Source organism: Zosterops lateralis (genome assembly GCF_965231275.1).
Source record: "Zosterops lateralis genome assembly, chromosome: 11".
Taxonomy (NCBI): domain Eukaryota; kingdom Metazoa; phylum Chordata; class Aves; order Passeriformes; family Zosteropidae; genus Zosterops; species Zosterops lateralis.
In genome coordinates this window covers 9330775-9355937 of record NC_139771.1, presented here as the reverse complement: position 1 = coordinate 9355937, position 25163 = coordinate 9330775, and the positions used below count along the sequence as shown (strand labels likewise).

The 25163-nt window shown below is 45.7% G+C and overlaps 1 protein-coding gene across 1 annotated transcript in view; it reads left to right on the top strand.

Annotated features, from left to right (window-relative positions):
- WNK2 (WNK lysine deficient protein kinase 2) overlaps positions 1 to 24405 on the top strand; it is an 80769-nt gene extending 56364 nt beyond the window's left edge. Inside the window, exons 13-28 of the mRNA XM_083869276.1 lie at positions 1994 to 2043; positions 2668 to 2833; positions 2914 to 3030; positions 3183 to 3350; positions 3556 to 3601; positions 3778 to 3894; positions 4295 to 5352; positions 6369 to 6420; positions 6884 to 6939; positions 7013 to 7632; positions 8127 to 8341; positions 10115 to 10438; positions 11324 to 11422; positions 16896 to 16940; positions 18428 to 18681; positions 23984 to 24405. Of these exons, the coding sequence (XP_083725402.1) occupies positions 1994 to 2043; positions 2668 to 2833; positions 2914 to 3030; positions 3183 to 3350; positions 3556 to 3601; positions 3778 to 3894; positions 4295 to 5352; positions 6369 to 6420; positions 6884 to 6939; positions 7013 to 7632; positions 8127 to 8341; positions 10115 to 10438; positions 11324 to 11422; positions 16896 to 16940; positions 18428 to 18681; positions 23984 to 24319 (3723 nt within the window). The 3' untranslated portion in view covers positions 24320 to 24405. The remainder of the gene's footprint in view (positions 1 to 1993; positions 2044 to 2667; positions 2834 to 2913; positions 3031 to 3182; positions 3351 to 3555; positions 3602 to 3777; positions 3895 to 4294; positions 5353 to 6368; positions 6421 to 6883; positions 6940 to 7012; positions 7633 to 8126; positions 8342 to 10114; positions 10439 to 11323; positions 11423 to 16895; positions 16941 to 18427; positions 18682 to 23983) is intronic.
- The last annotated feature ends 758 nt before the right edge of the window (positions 24406 to 25163 follow it).

The window sequence follows — 25163 nt, the reverse complement described above, 5'->3', positions numbered from 1 at the left end:
TCAGAAAATAAGTCTGATTTGTTCTCCACTCCTGGATGGAAATGTCTATCTGTGATTCTGCATTCAGAGTCGTTACTCTTGAGTCTCTGTTCTGAGTTACCTTTCCTGCCAAAGTATATATTTCATCTGTTCAAAATCAGTTTCTTGGCTTTGTCCATGTCTCCATGGCTTGTCACATGCCTTGACTCCAGTGCAGCCTGAAATTCCATTGGAGACACAACTCGGTGCTGCCTCCAGAAGATGCTCCAGAAGGGCTGTGCTAACACTAAAAACTGATTCCAGTTCCCTATTTTTCCTGTCCATCAGTGGCAGTTTAATTCTCACCACATCAGTGTTCCTGCTGTGCTGTAGGACATCGCTGGTGAATGTCTGTGTCCTGTTGGTTCAGTGTAGCAGGAATGGTAGAGCCTGTCTGCAGTGCCTCACCTGCAGACCCCCCAGAGAAGCTGGGCTGGGTCAGGAATATCCATCACTCAACGTATTCCTTCTCCAGCTGTCTTTTTTCTGAATGCACAGGTCATGGCAGGGCCAGTGCTGGCACCTTCAGTGCAGGGTCCATTCCATTAGAGATTCTGGAAATCTCATTGTTGTGCACTGTGATACGGGGGATACAAGTTCTCCTGAGAAACTCATAGCCACTGAGGCACATGTCTGTCCTTCACATCCCACACCCCTCAGAACATTTAACCACTGATTTGCTAATTTCATTCTCACATGCATCTCTAAGTTAACCCCCTTCTCTCATTCACTTTGAGAAATTAAGCAATCCACATCCTCTCCATGCAGGTTTTCTGACATACATTGCTAAAGTTTCCTTGGTTGTAAGAGAAGTTTCATACCTGTCTGTATAATCAAAACACTGCATTTTGTTGCTACTCTGCCATGACATTTTTATCTCTTCTGTTGTGTTCAGGCACGTGGCAGCACTTGCATCCAAACCAACCTGAACCAGTCAGGCAAAAGAGGTTTTGTGAGGCACTTGGTGAAGTGCATTACCAGAATGTCGATACATTATGTCTGTGTTCTCACTGCTCATTGACATTGCAGTTTTATTGAAACTGCATTTAAGCTTGGCATGGCTTATGTGTGGTGTTACAGCCAAGGAGTGGAGCTGGCTGGTTAACTGCAGACAACCAGTGGGGCTGGCCAGTTCCCCACTGAGCTTTTAACTCCAGCCTACCACTGCTTGAGTGCTCAGTGTAGGGATGGAGCTGAGGAGCTTGTTTCTAGCTGTGTCTATAGAAGGATTTTATAGACCTATGTTTATAAATATATATAAAATTATATATATTTATGGGTTTATCTACTGTGAGTGTATATACATGCATGGATGTGTGTTTGTGTGCATACATGGTAAGTTACAGCAGGGCCTGCAGCATTGTCACAAATTCTGTGAGAATGGGTCTACTCGATGTGAAAATCATGCTGTGATGTCTGTCCCAGAGCTGCAGCCAGTGAAGAGGGAAGCTTTTAGGGGAAATTTGTGTAGAGGACAAAAGGACATGATGTGAGGGTGGTGTTCTTGAGTGATGAATTTTCATCTTTTGTTTTTAAGTTCTTCAGAAATTTTCCCACTAAGCCAAACACAATGAAAATACCAAGCATATTTCAGGAAACTGTATAAAGAAAGCAATGAAGCAAATTAGCAGATACGTTCAAAAATAAAACACAGTGGGTGCTGATGTGGAATTGTGCCTCAATCAGGTTTTGCCATGGTGGTGAGAACTGTTTTATTTCTTTCACCATCTCACCTGCTATGAGCAAAGGAAGAGAACTGACAGGTTAGTGGCTCTGTCTGAAAAAGTGATTGGTGCCTTGGACAGAAGTGATATTGGAAGGGTAAAATAGGACATTTATTTTATTTCCGGGTTCCAAGAGCTGGTTAAACAGAATGGTTTTAGAGTTACTAGTGCAACAGTAAACCCTTTCTTAAAGGTGTTTTTCATCTGCTGATACAATGTGTTTGCTTAAATGACTTTTTCTTGTGTTTTAGGAGCAGGCAATACAGGACAAACTCCAAGCTCTGTCTCAGAGTTGCGAAAGGTATTTTTATCACCTCTTTGGTGTAAGATATGCATGCTTTTTGGAGGCTGTTTTTTTTTTGACCTGACCAGAAGGAGACGAACTGGGAGCATGTCTAGGGAGAAGCTGACAGTGTTCTGTGTGCAGTGTGCCCATTCTGGCACCTGCAGCTCTTTTAATTCCTTAGTTTGGGTGCAGTGTCCTAGCCTTGGTGTATGTGGAACTTCTCTTTTCCTCCCTCTGCACCTCTTTGCCCTTCTGCTGGGAGGGCAGAAAGGCAGGAGCTAAGAAAACTTCACCTTAGAAAAGCAGGAGCTTGTGCAGTTCAGAGAAGGACTGTCAGGACCCCTGAAGTGGAGGGATTAGGGGATGTAGGGATATATTCAGAGTGATGGGACTTTTGCTGTGTTACTGCTAGAAACATTAATAGCTCATTTCTTGGTAGGTGTTGTAGCCAGAGTATGTGTCTGGTGTGGAGTAGTGCCCTTCGCTCACTGAGTATCTTCCAGTTGACTCAGTTTGAGCCAAAAAAGTGTAAATGTGCCTTTTTTGCAGCCTGTGTTATGTAGCTTACACGTGATGCATGACTCCATTGTGTGCAACTCTGGCTTTATTTTGGGGTTGTTCTTCCTTTCCCTTGTGAAGCTACATGAGTCCAGATGTTGCATCTGGTAAAGAGATGAGTGACAGCTTGGAAGGAGCAACAGGAAGTGGAAAGCAAGAAGGAAAGTCTTCAAAGAAGCATAAGAAATCCACGCGTGCTCGTTCACGCCAGGAGAAGTCCAACAGACCCAAACTGACCATACTAAATGCAAGTACAACCTGTTGGAGGGTAACTCTGGGATTCCTTTGGCTTTTCCAGGAATCAGGGTTGTTAATCTCTGCATGCAGGTGTGTAACACAGGGGATAAGATGGTGGAGTGCCAGCTTGAAACCCACAACCACAAAATGGTGACATTCAAGTTTGACTTGGATGGTGATGCGCCAGAGGAAATTGCTACTTACATGGTGAGATGTGACTGCCCAGGGGCCCTCAGTGCTCCTAGTTCCTTCAGGCAGCTCCTTGTGTGTGCTTCTTGCCTGAGCTGTCTAGCAGCTGTGGAATGAGGCATTGATAAAAAAATGTCTATTTTCCCCTTTATTTTGATGTGGCCTTCTAGGTGGAGAATGAATTCATCTTGCAAAGTGAAAAAGAGACTTTTATTGAGCAAATGAAGGATATCATTGATAAAGCAGAAGATATGCTCAGTGAGGATACAGAAGGAGAGCGAAGTTCTGACCAGGGAACAAGCCCCCAACAAGATGCTGATAGACTGGAAATGAGCGAGGTGAGAAATGCTAAATAAAGATTATTAGTTTGATTCCTTTTTCTTAACAGCCAGATACTTAAATTGCTTTTACATCTTGTGTTAAAAATAAAAACGTTTCTTAACTAGAAAAATAATGCTTTTGCTTCGTTAAGCCTTACAATATGAGTGGGATGATGTTCCTCTTCCACTGATCCAGCTATTTCTGCTGTTGTTTCTTTAACAGGAGAAGCGTCAGTCTCAAATGAAGACACCTGTGTATCAGCAAAATGGTAGGAGTGCCTTTGAATTTCTAGTGGAGGGTGTCCCTACTCACAGCAGGAAGTTGGAACTAGAGGGCCTCTAAGGTCTCTTCCAACCCAAACTGTCCTGTGAAATTGAGACAAAGTCATGGTCTGGAAACAATGGAAATTCGTGTGTTTACTTGTTAATTTCTTTTCATCCCTAGTATTGCATACTGGAAAAAGGTGGTTTATTATATGTCCAGTGGTGGAAAACCCTGCTACGGATGCCCCCGAGGTTTCTCCCCCGGTGCCTTCGGGTGCCCAGCAGACAGAAGGAACAGGTATCTCCAAACTTCATAGAAAATATCATTTCCAGAGCTGTTGTCTCTTCTGTCCTCACTCAGCTGTGATGGTTTCATTTGATTTATTCAGAGGAAGAAAATTATGAATTTTGTTTAGCTGTGCATTTTGTGTGTTCCTAGTGTTGAACGAGATTGGGAATCTTTATCTGAGTTTCTTTATCTTTAACTATACCTTATGCTATGGGGTAGCTGAAATTCTCATCACTATAGTGTCTTTTCAGTTAAATATTTTTTGCATAATCTGAAAATTCTCGTTTGAAGTGCATGACAGCTATTTGTTGGTGGGAATCTCTGGTAGGTTGTCCCTGCAGCTGACTGGGGGTCTTGGCAGTGATTTCCTTTCTTTTAAATGTTCACCTTTTGCTTGTGTTCTCTCTAGACCCAGAGCAGTCAGATGAGCAGTCGATGAGCTCTGCAGTGACAGAGGTGTCTGGGGTCGGGGCTGGCCAGCAGCTTCCCCTGCACACAGGGGCCAGCGATAGCCCCCTTGGAGCCACCCTGTCCTTGGCACCGGCTTCTGCTTCTGCAGCTCCTGCCAGCATAGCAAGCCAGCCAGAGTTCCTGGCCCCAGCCCTGCCAGCACCTGCCCTGAGCATCGCGGAGCCTGCAGTGGCTGGTGGGGCTCAGCCGGAGCACCCCCAAGACCCCCGAGCTGTGGGGCTGGAGGAGCCTCCAGAGGTGCCAGTCCTGCAGCTGCGGGCAGAGGAGCCAGTGTGCCTGCCTGACATGGAGATGCCCTGCTGCAGTGTGGGGCCACTGCCTGCCACCATGCCTGCTGCCCCAGGGCCGCTGCCTGTGCTGCCGGAGCACGGTGCGGTGCTGGAACAGGCCACGCTGCCGGAGCAAGGTGCGGTGCTGGAGCGGCAGCCAGCGCCGCAGGGGCCACACCTGCCCGAGGGTGGCCAGCCCAGTACGGAGCCCGTGGGTGCCCAGCCCAGCGCAGTGCCCTTGGGCAGCCAGCCCGGCGTGGGGCCTGTGAGTGCCCAGCCCAGCACAGGGCCCGTGGGCGCCCAGCCCTTCCCCGCAGCCGCTGGCCCTGATGCCCTGGGGCTGGCAGGGTCACAGCTGCAGAGCCCCACGCAGGTACCGCTGGCCGCGTCCCAGCCGCTGTCCGTGGCGCAGGGGGCGGCCGGTGCTGGGGTCAGCCTGCTCCAGCAGCAGAACCCCCCCGGCACCACCGAATCCGACGGCGAGGGACCCCCCAGGGTGGACTTCGTGGACAACACCATCAAAAGCCTGGATGAGAAGCTGCGCAATTTGTTGTACCAGGAATATGTTCCAACTTCTTCGGCGTCAGCAGGGACGCCGGACACATCTGTGCCCCCCGAGCAGGGTGATAGTGAATTCACCCTGTCACCTTTTCCTGAAGAGCGAGCTCCTGCTCTGGCACTGGATGGGAGAAAGCCAGGCTGCAGCATCCCGGACATGGGCCAGGAGGTGAGAGCTGCTGCTGAGCCCCTGGTGCCCTCAGAGCCCCTGCCCACCGCTGGTCAATGCCCCAGGGCTCTGCCCTTCATCCCCTCAAAGCCAGCCTGTAGGGCTGCCCCAGGGAGAGCTCAGGACACACTCTCCTGCAGTAGGACACGTGTAGATCTTTTGCTTCCCTGAACGTTTCATATGTCTGCTGCAGGGTGTGTTGCCTTTGCCTGCTGACTGCTTTCCAGTGTGAAAGCTTGCTTAATTTTTTTTGTCTGATGCATCCCAACTCATTTTTCAGAAATGCTTGTTCGTGAAAGCCAGACTTCCTTTGGATTTAGAAGTGCTATAATACTTAAATTCATCTCCTTTTGTGTCCTGTCCAAAGCAGATAGAAATGTATCAATTTCATTGTAGTTTAAGAATGTAAAACACATGCGTGGTATAGTCATTCTATTTCTAAGGAAGCTTCGATCTTAAGTATAAATGAATGGCAGTGGTTGTGATTACTGCCTTCCAAGCCAGCCTGGCTAAAGTAAACACCTCAAGTGTCTTTGCCTTGTCCACATGCTGTAGCCAGAGGCAGACGTTCCATTGGCAGGAGTTTCTTCTGTTTCCTGTAATAGTTTCTTTTGTCTTCTCCTGAGCTTGGTAGAGCAAGACTGCCATGGAAGCTTCTAAGGAAAGAGGTAGCAGGCAGCCTGGGGCAGTGGTTACTCTGTCTCAGTTGAGTCCCCATGTTATTATTTTTCAGATAAAATTCCAAGTTTATGAAATCATCAGGTTTACAGCACATTGTGCTAGATCAGTGTCTATTCCAGGCTGTGGCACAGGTTACCCAGAGCAGCTGTGGCTGCCCCATTCCTGGCAGTATCCAAGGCCAGGTTGGAGGCTAGACTGCAAGGCCACCTCCAAAGCCCTGTGAAATAGTTCAGTATTCTCTGGTAGTGCCAGGGCAGCAAGGGGAAATGAGGGAAGGAGAACACATTCTTCTCTGTGAGATTGAAATTTTGTTTCTTTTTTCCTTTTCCTGGAAGTTGGACAAGCCAGAAGTCACTGGTGTGAGTGCTCATCCCTCAGAGGCAAGAGGTGGGTCAGCAGGCAGAACAGGTAATGCTCCTCCAGCCATCCCTGCTGGGTGTCACTGTGTGTTACTGGTGTGTCTGTGGCAGGAGTGGGGCAGCAGCCTGTCCATGCTCAGCAGCCTGTGTGTCTCTGAGGTACCAAGAACACCAGAATAGTTCAGGCCCAATGTACCAGCTGGTTTCATTCTTCTTCTGTTTTTCTCCTTAAAAGTTTTTAACTGACTAATGAAATTCCACACACCTGTTATTATTTGAATTCTCCAAATCAGTAGATCTGCCTACCTACACATATTTTATATTGCCATTGCTATTGCCTCCTGCATTTTCAATCCCGTATTACAAAATGTGGGGTTTTAAATTATTCCTCAGTGGTACACTTCAGTTTATCACAATAAAATAAGAACATTGGCTTTTATTGCATTAAAGCATTCCGGACATAATTTTTTTTCCCCCCAACCTTCAAACAGGTCCAGCTGCAAGCATCGCTTCGGCTCCTGCTGCTCCAGCAAAAGGCCTCCTTCAGGTAACCTGGGCTAGGAGCGGTTTTCTGCTAGACTGTTACAGTTCCTTTCCTTAAGCTCTCTTATTTCCCCCAGGCTGCAGCTCCGTCACCAGGCACAGCTCTGCAGATGGAGTCTCTGCAGAGGAGCGAGGAGGCCAAGTGTGTATCCATGCCCACGGTCACGCAGCGGGCGGCAGCAGCCGGGGCACCGCCCGAGGCTCCCGGCACGCCGGCCAAAACCATCGGCAGGTTCTCAGTCATCAGCACGCAGGACGAATTGACCCTGGCGGCGCCGCAGTGCCTGCGGTTCTCGGCGCCCCCAGACGTGTACCTGGACGAGGAGCTGCCTGGCAGCCCGGAGGTGCCGGCTGCTGTCCGCAGGGTGCAGACGGCCTCCTCCATGGATGCGCTGTGTGACCCGGCCTCCAGTGACTCCGCCGACGAACCCTTCCCACGGCCACCTGTGCCTGCTTCACAGCTCTCCCCGCCCAGCAGCAGCACGGCCACAGACCTGATTAAAAAAGCAGCTGCATTTCTGCAGAGGTCTGGCAAAGGGGGCTCCCCTGGCCCAGAGTCACCCAACGGGCAAGGTGTGAAGATTCCTACCATCAACATCACGTCCTTCCACTCGCAGTCGTCCTACATGAGCAGCGACAATGATTCAGAGTTTGAAGATGCTGATATGAAGAAAGAGTTGCAGAACCTGAGAGAAAAGTATGTTGGATTGCAAGTGATGCAAGGGAAACTTGTGTTACTGTACCTTGGCAGCAGCTCAGCTTAGGATGAGCAGAGCTGTAAGGAGTAAACTGATTCTGGGAAAATTAGGCATTGCCAGGACATTCCCCCACTATGCATCCTGCTGTGCATCATCTTGTCTGCCAGTTCCAGTTAGAAAAATAACTCCTAGAATCCCAGAATGTTTTAGGTTGGAAAGGACCTTAAAGATCATCTCATTCCACCCCCTGCCATGGGCAGGGACACCTTCTATTATATGAGGTTGCTCCAAGCCCCATCCAGCGTGGCCTTGGACACTTCCAGGGATGGGGAGTCACCACAGATAGATTGTTGTAGCTTTGTGTACTTGGGGATGAGCAGCTGATTGTTTTATATCCAACAACTGTTTTGTTTCTTCTTTGACAATTAATTACGCTCTCAGGATGTGGTGCTTTATCAAATACATTGCTAGGAAAGTCCTTTTATTGTTTTAGGCATATGAAGGAGATTGCTGAGCTGCAGACGCAGCAGAAGAATGAGATAGAGGCACTGTATATTCGGCTGGGGAAACCCCTTCCTCCCAACCTGGGCTTCCTGCACTCCGCCCCACCCAGCGGCCGTCGCCGAAGAACCAGCAAAAACAAATTGAAAGCTGGAAAACTCTTAAATCCTCTGGTCCAGCAGCTCAGGAGTGGAACATCAAGCACAAGTAGGTACACTGGGCCCTTCCCTTTGCCTGTTGTTTGTGGCTCTGCTGTGTGACTGCTGGAAGGAATGGAAATTTTGTTGGTTTTGAGCTGTCCTGCTTTTGGACAATCTTGTCCCAGCTCCTCATGGCGAGTTGTACCTGCCTGCTCTACATCAGCCGCAGTGCTTGGCAGAGGAATAATATTCCACTTTAATTTGGAAAACAGCCTGGTTACATCTCCTCCATTCTTCAAATGCAATTTATTGATGTTTGTATTCACTTCTTAGGTGCTGTCGTGCTCTATTGATTAGGTGCTGTGTCTTGTTGTTGTTTACTTTTTCCTCCAAGATGCCATATATAAAAGATGGGATTACATTTGCTCCCCCAAAGGATGGGAGGTAAAAGTAGTTACAAAACCATAGTGGATGCTTTGACCATCTAAAGTAGTGTGAGATTTTCACACAACACTACAGTGTTGAATTTTTATCTCTTGGGAAAGTACAAAAATATAATTTATCTGGAAAATATTGATACACCTCACTACTTATTTCTTCAGCAAAATGTAGAATAGAATATTTTTCCTCAGCTTAGTTCATGCTGTTCTTTAGGGGAGCAGCAGCAGTTTCAGCATTCATCCTTTATTTCAAACCTGGTGGCTCTTGTTTTCAATATTACTGCATCGTAGGGCCCCTCTGAATTTTGTTGCATCAATCTTTATAGACAGGATGTTGAGGAGGATTTTGCTTTTAACTAAGGATTTGATCTGAGTTGGGAAAAACAAATATATTCAGAGGCAATAAATTCTGTGGCCTATTTTGAGACTGAGTGTTCTTGCCCACAGAGACTGAAGCAGTGTTTGATACTGTCTGTACTTCTACACCTATCTAGATATTTATCCATATCTAGATAAATGTCTTTATCTGTACTTTTGTCTACAAACGTGTCTTAGGTAAAGAGGCTTAAAAACCAAAATACCTTTGCAATCGTGTTACATGAATTTATCAACGGAAGCATCTAACAGTGGCAATGACAATTATGCTCAAATAGCTATAAATAAAAAGTTCCTTGTTTTTTTGCTGCAAAGAATTTTTTATTCTTCTCCATTTGTTTAATTTCACCCTTGGTGTGGGAGAGCAAGCCCCTGTATCTTGCTTTTGTCATTCTGTGTCTCATCATCCTGCTCAGCACCCCAGCAGCTCTCTCTTTATTCCAGCAGTGCTCCTTCTGAGGCTCCTGAAAACACAGAGGAGAATCTGTAAAAATCAAACCTGCTCCAGGAGCTTCTTGGAGAAACAGGATCAGTGATAGGAGGTGTGGGATTTTTTTCTAGCGTAGGCTGTCCTCAGGTCTGTGCTCCATGCAGAACATTGGGACGTGACTGGCTGTTCCACTCAGGGTCAAAGATACTCATTATTTTTAGGAAGGGTGTGGTGATGCATTCCCTACACCTCCAGCCAGTGCTTCCAGATAGGGAAAGAGCTTCAGTTTACCTTTAGACATTTTAGGGAGTTAGCTGGAAAGTTCTGTGGGTTTCTCATTGTAATTGGCTCGGAGGCAGCACAGAAGTGTGGATTGGTCTCCAGGAATGTAACTCAGAGTCTGCTGTTCATCTCATTGGGCCAAGGGCCAAAAAGCCCACCTAGGCTGTTAAGTACTAACGAGAGAGAACAAAGAAACACCATGCTTTTCAAGGTGGTGTAGCAAGTAGGAGACTTGTATCTGTACTGTTGCTCGGCTTTGCTCTTGTTTTTTTTGTTGTTTTCCTTCTTTATTAAAACCTTTTTGATTTTCAAGACACACTAGATCATGCCATCTCACTAATTAATTTTAGCCACATTTCTGCCAGGCTGGCCCTCAGAAGCATGGGTATAACCCATAGCAGGGTTTTTTTACTTGGAGCTTTCCCAGCTTTTGCGGTGTTTGCCGTTGCAGGTACCATGTCAGACTGCAGGGAGTCGTTGCCCAAGGAGAGCAGCAAGTGGCCGGCGGGCCCCCCTGAGGCTGCGGGGCGGGCGGTGCAGACGCAGCAGCCCTGCTCCGTCAAGGCCTCGCTGTCCTCCGACCTCTGCTCCGGCCTGGGCCCCGACGCGCCCGACGCCAGCGCCGCCTCCGCACAAGGTGATTGCTCCTGCTGCCCAGCCCTGTCCCTGCCCTCAGCCTTGAGCCCTTAGGAGTGATAGAGGAACGTGAGCCTTTGACAGTCCAAATTACTGGCTTACCTTTAAAAAGAGCATTGCGGTATTGTCAGAAATGCAAAACTGGAGTATCTGACTGAGTGTTACCGACACTCAGGAAGGCATGCCCAAGACATCCCTAAATGCTTGGGAAATAAATATCTTTCCATTTTGCCAGCAGTGGCTTTGTCCTAATACTCTCTCTGGAGTCTGCCTTACAGAATCCTGAGAAAAAATGGACAGAAAACAAAAAAGATACAGAAGCCTAGGAGAGTGTTTGCGTAGTTTCATTTTTTAGCCCCTTGTTTCTGGTAGACCCTGAGTTCCTCATTATAAACTACCAAACTGTCTTGAGCACGAGAGAAAACTAAAATGAAATCAAAACTAAAGAAACTAAACCCAGGGGACCAAGTTATGTTTCCTTTCTATGAGAGGCTCCCTTTGTGCCTAATTTTGGAATCCCAGCCACAGGACTGTAGACTGTCTGTGCCCCCCAGGCTCCAGCTCTGAGACCTCTGTGTATTGCCCCTGTCATAGGCTTTGACTGATCTTGTTGCCATGCATATGGGAAGTTCCAATGATGATTAAAATACCTTCCTCTCATTGCACATCCTGCCAAACTAATCTACAAAATATCTATTTGTCCTCTTCTGCTGTTATTGCATCCTTTGTGTATGGTCAGTGAACTTGCTCCTCTTTGGCAAAGTTAAGGGGGAGATGTGGAGGTTTAACTAACAAAGCTGATTTGACTGATGGTTTAGGACATCTGATCACAGCTACTTGTACTTTATAAGTGTCTTTGTTTTCTTCCCTTTATATTCATTTACAGGCTGGACGGTTTTCCACCAAACGTCTGAGAGAGTGACCTATAAATCTAGTAGCAAACCTCGTACCAGATTCCTCAGTGGACCTGTGTCTTTGTCCATCTGTTTGTATTTGTTCTTTTGTATTTTATCACAGTCCATCTTTCTTTTATCCCCTTTTTCCAATTCCATGGTTTATATCTCTAATATGTTTGGCAGGATGCCCCTTTTTCTGAACCATTTTTTCTTTCTTTTTCTTTTAAGTAATCATCATGAACACACCTTATTTATATTAATTTTTCGTATGAAAGCTTTTTTTGCACTGCTTTTGGCTCATGCCTGGGCACCAAAAGCATGTGTGGAAGATCTCATCATTTATTATATATAGCCTGATGGTAAATTTTACCCTGGACTTATCAAAGCTTTTATATTTTATGTAATTTCTGTTGAAGTAATTTTATTTGCAATGTGGCAAATATACATGTCTGCTGTCCCGGTTCCAGCGACAACAAAACGAAATCCATCCTTCTGTAGACGAATGGTCTCTTTCACACATGTTTGGACTCTGAAGACATGCATGTAGCAAGCTGATACAATTCTAGAAGGTCACTGGAGGGTATAACTTCCATACAAGGGCTGTATTAACTCGATATACAGTACTGTTTATATCCACTCTGTTTTCTTTAATTTTTTCCCCGCTCTTTGCATGTGGAAATGCTGAGACAACAGTGCTCCAGCTAGTTCTTTCCAAATCTCTGTCCCAGGTGGGCTTTTCCCCATGCAGTCACTTTAATTAGTTTAAGTGAGCAATTTTTTGATGAACTCGTAAGCAGCAGGAGGATCTGGTTACTCTAAGGGAGAGTCCCATCAACTTTTTGTGTATGCTGATCTGGCTGAAGCACTTGACTCAGTTTATTTTCTTATGACCTTATGTGACCTCAGAGATGAAGTCAATTAGCAGTTCATCAAAGCATAAATAAGTAAAAAGCAATATCAGATATTCAGATGATACTTGGAAATGGATTGCTAGGATCCAGGAGTTTTGTCTCAAATAACTGTGCACCTTCGATTTGTACCCTATTTGTCTGACTTCTAAAGTAATTGGCAATTCCACCAAACAGTATCAAGCTATTTAATGAAAAAAATTAAGATTTTTTTTTTACCCAATTGTAGATGCTGCTTTTTAGGCAAACGGATTTTGCTTGTACAATAAAGATATGTTGTGCTGAACAGGTACTATAGGCCACTTACATATAACCTTAGAAGGGCTGATAACATTCTTGAGAAAGTGTTTGGTTAAATAACTGTGGATACACAGTAGTGTCACATCTCCCCTTGGAGTTCTGCACTGCTCAATACTGCCCAAGTGGGTCAGGTCAAAGGCACAAGACCACTCCAATACACTCCTCCTAATTTAATGAATAAACAGTATTTTAAAAAATAATCTTGATTTTTTTTTTTTTTTTGAGCTCCCTGAAAGCCCAAACACTCAGGTGACTGCGCTTACAGAATTTATTATCATGTAAGCTTTTAATGACTGATGAAGTCATGAGACAATTCTGCATTTAGGGATTTTTTTCTGTGAACCTGAGGGGGGTTATCAGCTCCCAAATGCTCCTGTTTGGTGTTATAGTGGCCACAGTAGTTTCTTCTTCTGCACATATAATTCCCAGAAGTTCTTTCATTAATCTTCCATGGAATTACTATTCAGTAGGATGCAAAAAGTGTGGGAGATGGCAATTAAAAAACAGTGTATTAAAAATGCTTGGGTGCATGAATGTTGTGAATGAAACCAAGGGAATATGTAAATCCTTTGAATTGTGAAGTTTCCTGATGCTTGAATAACTCAGCATGACTAATTGCTTTGTGTTCTCAGCCCATGTGCTCTCTGGGGTTCTGAGGGAGGTTTGTCCTCCCCCGTGCCTGGGACACACCAGGAGATGGGCACAGGTCAGGCACTGAAGGTGGCACTGCAGTCCCAGGGGAGCCCTGGGGCTCCCAGCCTTGAGAGCACAGCTGTGCTGCCTGTGGAGCCCCTCACCTGGGTGCCCCTCCCCTGGGGAGCTGAGCTGTGGGCAGGTTTGGTGGGGCAGGAGGCTGTTCCAGCTCGTTTTTCTGCAGCCCAGCAGGTGGGATGTGTGTGAGAGAAGGGCTGAGCTCTGTGCGTTTCTATCCTTCCCATGGTGGCTGGGGCTGGCACAGTAGCGTGCAGGATGGACAGCAGGATGTTCTGGGAGCTGGGGTCCAGAGCAGCCTCAGGAAAAACAGTGCTTGAGGAAGGCCAGGTTGGATGGAGCTTGGAGCAGCCTGGTCTGGTGGAATGGGGTTGGACCAAGATGGGCTTTTAAGGTGCCTTCCAACATCAACCATCCCTTGATTCTGTTATTTGAAGGTGATGATGTTGGCAATACCAGCTGGCTTGTGTTCCTTCCCCTCTGGAAGGTATATCAGTGCCTGACACAGCAGGCAGGCAAAGCCAAACATTTGGATTAGGTGCTAAGCATGTTTGCATCCATGCCCCTGGATCCCTGGAATGTCAAAGGCCAGGTTGGACAGGGCTTGGAGCACCCTGGGACGGTGGAATGTGTCCCTGCCCATGGCAGGGAGTGGAACTGGATGGGCTTTAAAGACCCTTCAACCCAAACCATTTGCAGGTAGGATTCCATCCTCTGCAGTTGTACAGGGCTGGGATGTGGCTGTCCAGTGCCAGCAGCTCAGTGGCACCTCCAGGCAGTTCAGAGTCCTGGATCTGTTCCATAAGTCAGTGCTTCCCTGGTATTTTTTGTTTGAGAGCTGTTGGGAAACGTGCTGCATCTTCAGAAATGCTCTGACTCTGTATGTTTGGTTAAGGAAAACCAGCCCTTAGGCAAGGTGGGATATGCCAGCAGGAGACCCTGCTGCACTGGCAAAAAAGTTGGCAACAACTTTAAAAATAAGTGTTCAGATGAATTAAAGACAGTATCACAAGGATCTTGCTCTGGTTACAAGGTCCATCACACTCAAACACTTTCACAGCGTTCTCCAGGATTTTTTGATCTGTTGCCCATATCTGATATTGACTTCACCTTTGTATGTTTCATGAAATAAAATATTTTTGATGGGCTTTGGCATAATTTTATCTTGAGTTCCTTTCCTGGGTTAAACTGTAAGGGTGCCCTAGGAAAGAGTTTCCACTGATCGTGAGTGGAATTTTTAAAGCTCCATTTGGCTTAGACTTGGAATCTTGTGTAATGCAATTTTTGCCAGGTCTGTAGCAATTCATATACAGTATGTGCATATGCAATTATGGAAATGGTCTAGCAGTTTATTGCCATTTCCAATTTTTGTAGCTTTCCAGCTTTTTGGCAGCTGTTAGTGCAAATATGGGACAGTGGATTTTTTTTGTTCTGTAAGATATAATAGCTGTTTAATTTTTCAGATAAGAGATCTGGAATTGGAGGTAAAATGCTCTGCTGAACTTTTGCAGTCTTACATTAAATCTTAATTACAATTCATCTCTTTAACTTTACAGTTCTTAAACACGTTAATTTTAGCAGTAATACAATTAATCTGGTGAATTAGACCTACAAAGTGAATTTTTAATTGAATTTGAGTTCATAATCAGCCGTGGCTGATGACTGTCAGTCCCTGCTTGAGGCAGTCTCACCACTTAGGGAACGTTTCCCATCTCCCAGGCCCCATGCTGGAGTGGTGCTGCTGGAAGAAGCAGCTCTCTTCTCAGTGCCCAATTCTGCTGGGATATTTTCCTCAGGGCTGACACCCCTCGCGTGGGTGTTTCCTGAGTGTGTTTCCTATCTGCTCTCTGTCACTTCCCTGGGTCGGGTTTGGCACCTGGTGCTGGGAAACCCCTGCTGGGTGTGCAGGAAGCAGAGGGGTTGGTGATTCAGGTGTTTATGGGATGGTGATTAAGGTGTTGTTACAGGCATTTGGGCACGCACTGCAGTCAGCTGCCTGCTGTTATTTCTCGAAGGCAGATGCTTTCCATTTGCATTCATATTGTGCTAAGAAATGCCTGCAGCTGCAGGAAATAGCAGGAAATGGCCTTCTAGGATTGCTGCCGTTGCCACTGCCATTGTGGGGACTTGTTTCCATTGTGGGAATTGGTGGCTAACTTTGGGATAGGCAAGGTAAGGTATATCTGAGGGAAAAGTGGGCCAAAGATGTAAGAATACAAGACAGATGGTTGAGTTGTGAATGTGACTGTTTGCTATCTGGGCTTTGAGATGGGAACTGAACTTGGTCATGCTTGTATTGTTGTAGTCATGTCCTTCTGATTTTCCCAGGGTAGAAACTTCTATGAACTGTACGAAATAATAAATTCTTTCAAAGCAGTCCTCTGTTCCCCATGCCACCCATATCTAAGTACATACATCTCTTCTCCCTTACTTCCTCCCTTCCTCATTTCTTTACTTTCTCTTCCTCAGTCTCTGACTGAAATCGCTTCCTTCTCCTCTAGAGACTCATTCAGGGCCTGTGTCAGCCTGGACCTGCATTCTCTGAGTTTAAAGCTGCATTTCTGGCACAGTAACAAAATGTTACACCACTGTTTACTCTAGAGAAAAAGCACATCCATCTTCTGTCTTACTTTTTTGCCCCAGTCTGATTTTGCTTATGGTTTCAAGTGCTTCTTCCCCATGGACTCTCCATAGCCCATGTCAGACACTCATCTCCCCCCATCCCATAACAATATTCTTCTTATCAAGTCCAAAATACCTTTCAGGAAATCTGGCACCCAAACAGCAATGGTGCCAATGTCTGGCAAGGTCTGACAGTCGAGTTGGGGTCTCGGCACACTTCTGGCACTCTGCTATCAATCAACAGATTGTAAAATCATGATGAAGGATGGAACGAGACAATAATGAAAAATCCACCTAGTTTAGTTAAATTACAACCTGGCTACCCTAATGGATTATTTTTCTGCACTTGGACAAGGCATAAGGGAAACTCATTCACAGTTCCGTTCAATTGAAGTTCAGAGTCTCACATTTAGACACAAATCCTACAAATAAACTATTTGGAAACAATTGGCCTCAGACCTGCAGAACAATGTATCTTTTTGGACTTGTAAAACAAGATTTTTAGGGTTGTTTCATGGTTTGTCTTTGCAGCCAGACTAGCTTGACTTGTTCCTGAAAGCATTTTTGGCCTCCAATCACAAACTAAATTGACATCATTTCCTGCATTAATAGGAAACAAATCAAAACCTTCTTTTAGGGGAATCCAAGGCAATTTGGAGAAAAAAAAAAAAAAAAAAGGAAAAGAAAAAAAAACCAAAAAAATTTTAAACCAACCAAAAAAAAAAACCAAAAAAAACCCACCACCAACTCCAAACCCAAACAAATGCATCTTTAAGTCACGAGCCCTTGCTTTTGGCATGCTGTGGTACTTTCCAAAGCTTTTGAATGGCTGCACATTAAGGAAGGTTTGAGCTATCCAGTTATTTAGGCTTCCTTTACTCACCTGAACTGCTGACTTTGTCTGTCCTTTCTTGCATAATAACTACTTTTTGATTGCTTAAAAGTACAGAAGCTTGTCCGTCTGATTTGTGGTGTTTAGTCTTACCTAATTCTGTGTGTCTTGTATTGTTTTACCTTGTAGGGTCCACCTTGAAACGACTATGTCTAGGCAAAGATCACAGTAGTAGTAACTATCCCATTTTTGTTTCTCAGTATTTCCTTTATGGCATGGGATGTTCTTTGCTTTTTTATTATTATTATTTTTTACTAAAAGCTAGTTGTTTAATAACTAGAGCTGATGCACATATATGAAACTAGACTGTATAAATTGTGATACTTTGAGAGTAATGCATGTGCTGTGGCATCTTGGGAACCTCGCATGCTGTAAGGGAGTCGTGGTGTTGTGTGTGTGAGATTGTGCACGCATGCGGCCAGGAAACTGGGTCCAGTGTCTGTCTCTGAAATACACACCTTTATATGACTGCAGTTCTCTGCTGGAGGAATTGATAGCCTAAAACCATCCCAGCCCCCCTGAGCTGCATGAAAGATTAAACACCAATTGAAGAGCTTTCCTCTCAAAATCCTTACTTTCTCTCTTTTACCCCAAGTAAAGGAAAATGAATTGAGCAGTATTCACTTAGAAGTGGCATTGCAGGTCGAATGCATGATCATTTAAAGGTTATTAATGTATTTTATATAACTGTAGGACTAATTAGTGTACTCTGTTTCATTGGCTGGTAACCGATTAACAGAGAAAATACTCAATGTTCGTGTTTGCTTATATAATAATTTTACTACAGTTCTGTGAACTTTTTGCTTGGAGAGATGGTCTTTATTTCCAATCTTCAGCTATCTCAAATATGTTAGCTGAGAAGTTACTTTACATTTTCTGCTTAGGTCAGATTCAGACTCCTTCAGTTGCAGTCCCCTGCTGAGCTTGCTGTGTCAGACTTGTAGTCACTTAAGCAGAAAAAGGACAGGATTATTTTTTCTAACTATTTCTTCTAGAAAGAAGTGAACATACAAAATTAAACTCCTATCAATACTCTTCCTGTCTGCTTTTATCTATACCAAAAGTTCTCTATCTTTGTCTCAAACACACACTACATTCTCTCTCCTCTCTCTTCTGTACTTTCAGGGTCCTGATGGGGATTTTTCCCCCAAAATACTCAAATAGCCATGTGAATGGTCCTGGTATCATTGAGAGAGGTGGTGGGCTCTCAGAGCCTTTGAGTTGCAGGGACTAGCCCTGCCTGTAATCTCTATGACAATGGCATTTTTCCAGGAGGACAGTAAATTTATGCAAGTCAAATTAATGGTAAATTCATTTTATAAATGCTTGCGGTGTTAGCAGTGCATCCCACCTCCCTCTTCCTCATGGTAGTCTCTGAGGAGATGTTGTATGGGATGTCAGCTTTATGGGGCTGCATTCCTGGCTTCACTCCCTGTCCCTAATTTCACCCAAGACAAGTTAGTGGCCCAGGTAACACGATGTGATAGAAAATGCAAACCCATTGGACTCGGACCATTTCTTTAAGCAAAGGTGTTCTGCAGCCAGGAGGGGGAGGGTTAGAAATCCAGACAGCCACCACTGGAGTGGCAGTAGGTGAGAAGGGGTTTGAGCTGCAGGGGTGAGGCAGAGGCACCATCTCAACTCTCTGTGTGGTTTTCCAGGATCCTCAACCAACAGCCTGGTGACGTGTCCTGAGCCTCTCCCGCAGTCACCGCTGCAGGTTCAGGCCAACAACAGCAACAACAAGAAAGGGACGTTCACGGATGACCTGCACAAGCTGGTGGACCAGTGGACGAGCAAAACTGTTGGAGCTGCACAGACAAAACCTTCTTTAAACCAACTGAAGCAGAACCAAAAAAGGCAAGACATGGAGCCAAAGGCTAACCCCATGCAAATGCAGAATGAGACATGTGGAGTAAGTGGCCCTCCTTGAAGGACATACCTTTTGCTATGTGTCTGACAGCCTTTGCAGAACTCAGATGTGGAGGAGATCATAGACTAAAATTACTCCAGATAAATGCTTTCTATAAATGTCCAGCTCTTTTCATTCAGTACTAAATCAATTGTTTTTAAAATTGTCCTTTGGAATAATCTTAAGGGATATATGGGTAGCAATATATAAAAAATATATATTTTTAAATTCCAAACTGCTAATTAACAGCGATACACAGCAATACTCCTATCGTTATCATCTGCTGCTCAACTTCAGTTTCAACTATTACTAAAGGTTTTTTTTTTTCTGATGTTTAATATTAACCTTCCTCGGAGCAGGGGCTGGTGGCTCTGTGGTCAGGAGCCATTGTTTGAGTGGAACTGGAGTGAGTCCTGTGCTAGGAGAGGGGACAGCAGGGGCTGTGCTGACCCTTGCTTGTTGGACAGTGCCATTCTCAGAAATGCTGTCAAAGTGTCCTACAACAAATAGAGGATTGGGAAGCCCCCACTGGTCCCCTGTTGTTCCCAGCAGCAGGACAAAGCCGTGTCAGGTGCATCGTGTCTGCGTTCAGTGCTGCTGAGGGCTGGTACAGAGGCAGCACAGCCAGGAATGAGCATGCATCCAGAATCCCAGTTCACCATTCTGGCCCACCCTGGTCTGGGTTTCCAAACCTCTTCTTTCTCACAGCTGGAGATTCTTTGACTAGTAACTTTTGCTGGGTTCATTTTCATGGAAGACTGCAAATTGAGCCAAAATAGAGGAAAGGAACAGTGAGGAGCTGTTTTGTAATCCCCTAAAAGCAAGAGAACAAGCTCTGGATAGCAAACCACTGCCTTTTGGCGATGTAGAAGGAAGAAAATCCTGTAGCAGTAGTGGCTCTGTAGCTGTTGGTGAGGTGAAATGTACCAAAGCAGGAACCTCACCAGTGCATCTGCTTTGGTACCTGCTGGTTCCTGAGTGAGTAAATAATCCTTTGATCAGTAATGCTTTAACCAGCTCAGGAGTAAACAAGGTCTACTTAAGGCCCTAACAGTTTTCATAAAATAAGTCAAAAGTTAGTCCTAGTAAACCCAAACTGAAGATTTCCATAAAGTGGTGGAGAGGGCACAGGTTCTGTTAAGTCAGTTTTTACTCTCTTTTGATGTGCTTTTTGCAGCATTTTGGTGTCTTTCCCCTGACCGCTGCAGAAGTTTGAAGTATTTGATGTGAATGTTTTGCCCACCTGTATCTCTGGAGAAACAAGTGGTTATTTTACTTTAAATCACTTGTTAGCATCAATTTAGGGTTGATTTTACCTCCTGCAGTCTTGGTGTCTGAAAGCCTGCAGAGAAGGCAGTGTGTCACTGTGAGAGCAGCAGGAATGTCCCTGTCTCAGTACACTGGATCTTAGAGGGTTTGTGTCTTTCTCAACCATGGCAGTTGTTCCAGGGAATCAGCAGAGCTGATTGAAGTGTTTTGGAGGTGATTTAGCAAGAACATGGAGAGGTTGGGATTTCCTGCTCTTCATTTCACTTCATTCCTTGTTGTGTGGAGGAGTGGCATCAGCTGGGGCTCCAGGATGGGTGAGGCCTGGGGTGGTTTGGGGCATGAGGTTCTCCTGAGGACCCTGCTGGCTGCAGGGGCAGGTGGCAAACACTGCTGGGCTCATTTCTGTTAAGTGTTTTGGTTGTGAAGATGGCACGGGATGCTGCAGGTGGCAGGTATGATATAGAAGAGTTGGACAAGAGTTGGTTTGGGAGTTCAGCATCATTCTGCTGTTTGTACCCTCTGAAATTGACCCCAAAGGGGAAACTGAAGTTGAGGGAGAAGAGGGCTGCACTGTGTTGGGAGAGAAATGGCCAGAGGAGGAGGAAGGGAACAGCACAAGAGGACTGCAGTGTGGACAGGACGACAAGTGACCTGTGCATCAGTGTTGGAGGGATGAGCTCCATGGGGAGATGTTACATCTGTGCTGAATCACAGCTGAGTCAACTGGAAAGACAAAAGGAACTTTGGGAATCACATAAAGGATGGAAAAAATAGCTTTCCAGGAGAGAGAACCTGAAGCTCAGGCTGTATCTCTTCAGTTCATCTGGTAACACCATCTTTTGTTGCCTCTTTTGATCAAAAATGCCTTTGCAAGAAAAGAATAAGGAGCACTAAGCAGATTTCCAGCCCATCAGAGAAGGTTATAATAAGGTTTTATGTTGGAAATAAAGGCTGGATAAATAGGAAACAAGGTGATTCTTATGCCTTTTGTGTTTTGTTTTTTTAACTGGAACAAACTAGTACAGAGGTATTAGGGTGGGCTGAATCACATGGGCTTAGTTTTGGGGAAAGCTGTTGTTTTTGGGAAAAGTGATCCCTTGTGATGGTCAGAAATGAGGGGCTGGGGGTGGCAGGATTTGTACCTTCACTTCTGCATCTGCTGGGGGTTATTGTAAAGAAAAGTGCCTCCCTAAAGGGCTTCATACAGGAGTAGGAGTGAAGGGAGTTGTCCCACGATCAAAAATACATTAAACAATTTTAAAATATATATATATATATAAATTAACTATACATTTAAATAGAAAAATACATCTTTTTAAACTTTAAAATTTTCTCTTGCTGTTCATCCACTGTTGTGAATATGCAGAGAAGTTGTGTGGCTGACTTGAAGTCTTTTCTTTCCCCCTGGAACAGAGGACTCACTTCTCTGAGTTCTCTCTTTTTTTACTCAAGACTCATTCTACCACCAGCAGCAAATTGTTTGCTGTGAATAAAATATATTATTTTTTAACAAAGTGAAGGCTACTCTTTAAGGCTGGAAGTAGAAGAAAAACTGGTAGTGTGTTAAAAAGAGTGAGTGGTTTTCTTTTCATCCTCTGCCATCAGAAGTGTAGACAGCAATAATGTAATTGGGATGCAAAAGAAAACTTTATATTCTGCTTTGTTTCTATAGAAATTACCAGTCCATTTGCCTGCAAGTCCTGATTGATCATATTAGAAGTCTGGGGGGGACCTTTCAAGAGGGGAATAACCCTCATCCAGTTGTGTCACAGGAGCATTGAAGTGTTCCTTTTCAAATGGTTTTATGAAGCATGGAAATGCAGGTAGATTCTCATCAGCAGCGGTTTGAAATGCAGTGGGAAATATTAGAAAGAACTGAGGTGAAACTGCCTGAGTGATTTCTTTCTGTGATCTTTGTGAAGATATTATGAAATAATAATTTTACAGGTAATTTTGGTTAACATTAATCAAGGAATAAGCTTAGGAATGTGAGCTGCCTTCTGTGGCACGAGCAGAGGTGTGAGGGTGGTGGGTGCAGCTGCCTCTCTTGGCTCAGGGGGCTCATTGCTTTGGCATAGGGGAAGAGCAGGGCAAGAGCCTCCCTTCCTACCCATATAATACACCCTGCCCTCCTGGGAGCCCACCCTCAGGGCTGCCTGCAGGGCTGGGGTCCTCAGCACAGGGAGCACTTGGAAGGTTTAATGTGCAATGTTGAGTTTGGGCCATGACGATTTTTTCTGGTCACACATAGGTAATATTAAATGCAGCCACTGCTTTACTGAGGAATTCAGCTGAGAATGAAAAAGTTCCAAACTGGAGTGAGTAAAATTTCTCAGTACTTAGAGCTGAAATTAAGGTTTTTCAAAAAGGGCAAAAATGTCACCTTGCGTTTTCAGTGCCACTGAATAATCTCTTGCTGGTATAGTCCAACTCCTGGCCCTGCACAGGGCACCCCAACAGTCCCACACATGCCTCAGTGTGTGGTCCAAAATACAATATTGTCACAGACATCTGTTGGCATTCCTCACAGGTGCTTAGTTTGGTAGAAACCACCATTTTGAGGATGTTAATATAAGAATCTAGTAACAGCTTACAGAAGTCTGCAGGTCTTAAAAATACATCCTTGGTTCCTCTTGTTTCTTGTTCTTTGGTTTCTGTTGATTTTGGTGGTGTTTTATACATTATTGGTGTTAGATTCATGATCCTGGAGCATCTCAGTTCAGTGTTCACCATCAGATTCAGATTTCAGGTGAGAATGGGAGACAAGGAAGTTCAGGAGAGTATCAGATAGCTCTGTATGTTTCTAGAATTGCCCATGGAACAGAGGTTAATACCCCAAAGCAGGACATCCTGGAGGCTATTGCCATTTTTATCGGTAATTGAGAAGAGAGATTAAAATCAGAAACATGGAGCAAGCATCCCTTGCAGCCTTAAACATATATTCATTTTTCTGCTGAAATTTCACCTTCATACCAGTTTTACCAGTTGAATGTGAAATATCACATTGATGGGAGACTCCTAGAATTAAATAACATCCTTTTTTCCTTATGCCACAAATAGGTGATGGCCTGGTGGGGACCCTGGCAGGGAGCTGTAAATTCTGTGACACGAAAAATGTAATGAAATGCTGCAAACGTTTGGGGTGGCAGCAGTTCCCATGGCATCGTGCAGGATGGAGTGTGTAATTTGGGAAGCTCTGCTATCCCGTACTGAGGGAGAGCTCTTTCTCTGCCCCTCACATGCTGAATAATTGAAGGGTATGTTAACAGGATCTTAGGGAAGCAGCTGGAATGGGTCCTGGCAGAGCAGCCCTGCTGTGTCCTGGCTGGCTTTGCCTCACCTGTCACAGGAGGTCTCTGCCACCTGAGCCAGCTCAGCTCCCAGGGCTGCCTCAAACTATTCTGTGCAGAAATAAGGACTAGCGTCTTTAAAGCTCTTTTGAGGCTGCCTGTAAGAACATGAGATTTGGGTTAATTCTGGTTTTAGTGAAGCTTATTTACTTTTATGCACAAGATAACAGATACTTGAGTTCTTTGGACATGTGAGGGTGTTCATTTTCACTTGTTTAATGATGCTTCCTGCCTCCTTAACAAATGAGTTTATATTGAGGTAACTTTCCCCTGTGCCTCATATCAGCCTTTCCTATTAATTTCCAAACATTCTGTGTTTTCAAAAAAAAACAAACAAACAAAAACAAACCCCCAACCAACCAAAAAACAACCCACAGAAACAACAACAACAAAAAAACCCCCAACCAACCAAAAAAACCTGAACCACAAAAAAACCACAAACCCCCCCTCCCAAAAAAAAAAAAAAAACCAAAAAAACAAACAAACAAAAAAAAAACCAACAACAAAACAAGACTCCGGCCCCCCAACAAAAGCAGGAAAGGAGAAAAGGGCTGATCCCCACAGAAAGTGGCAAGGACACAGCCCCGCACCCGCAGCCGCCCAGGGCCCGGCGTTGGGCCGAAGCGCTGTGGGCCCGGGGAGAGCAGGGCCCTGTAGCGACACTTGTTGTGTTTCTCTTTTTGTAGGTAAATGCGGTAAGGAAAGGCCTGGGGGCCGGGTGCCCGGTGCCCGCGGGATTAGCTCCTGGAGCCGCCCTGCCCGTGCCCGTGCCGGTGCCTGTGCCGGGGCCCGGCCTGGCGGGCGCGGCGCCGCCCCTGGTGATGCCGCTGTGTCAGTTCGGGGCCGCCTTCCCCCCCGCCGTGTTCGGCCTGCCGTGGCCGGGCCCGGGGGCGCCGCCGGGGCTGCTGCGGGCCCCCGGCATCGTGCGCTTCTCGCCGCTGGGCCGGACCTGCCTGCGCTCCTACCCGGGGCCGCTGCAGCGCCCGGCGCGGCCGCCCGGCCCGCGGCTCCGCATGACCTGACGGGACCGACCGGGCCGCGGGGACCTGCCTGGGTGACTGTGCCGTGCGCCCTTTGCCATGGGACCTGCCTGGGTGACTGTGCCGTGGGCCCTTTGCCATGGGACCTGCCTGGGTGACTGTGCCGTGGGCCTTTTGCCATGGGACCTGCCGTGGGTGACCCTGCCATGGGACCCCGCCATGGGTGACTGTGCCGTGGGCCCTTTGCCATGGGACCCCGTCATAGGTGACTCTGCCGTGGGCCCTTTGCCATGGGACCTGCCGTGGGTGGCCCTGACACGAGTGGCCCTGTCTGTGGTGGCCGTGCCATGGGGACCGTGCCGTGGGTGGTTGTGACGCCGTCACGCTGCAGTGTTGGGTCTGTCCGTGCCATGGGGTGTGCGGGACGAGGCAGCACAGCCATTCCCCGCAGCGATATCACTGTGAGGCGGCAGCACCGCGGGTCCTTTGGGTCACGGCAATACCCGCTTCTGTCCCCTCGCTGAAGACACTTTATTCCTCGTGTTCTGTTTCACACTCGCGATCCTTAACATCGTTGTACTTGAATTGATAATTAGCAAATTGTACTAACCCTGCAGGAGTTCAGTGCCTTGAATCTCAGCTTTCCAGTCCCAGCTGGAAAGAGATGTACAATTATTCGAAAGGTGTATTTTATTTACAATCTGCTTGTGAATTGGAGGTCTTTTTATTTGCAAAGATATGCAGGTTTATTGTTGATGTTCCTCATAAGCTTCATTCTGCTGTAAATGCTTTTGTTTTTATTCATGGGTTGAATTTTCATTTCTGAAGCTTTTAGAAATAAGAATTGTGAGGTGAGGTTTGTTTGACACGTTTGTTTGATGCACTG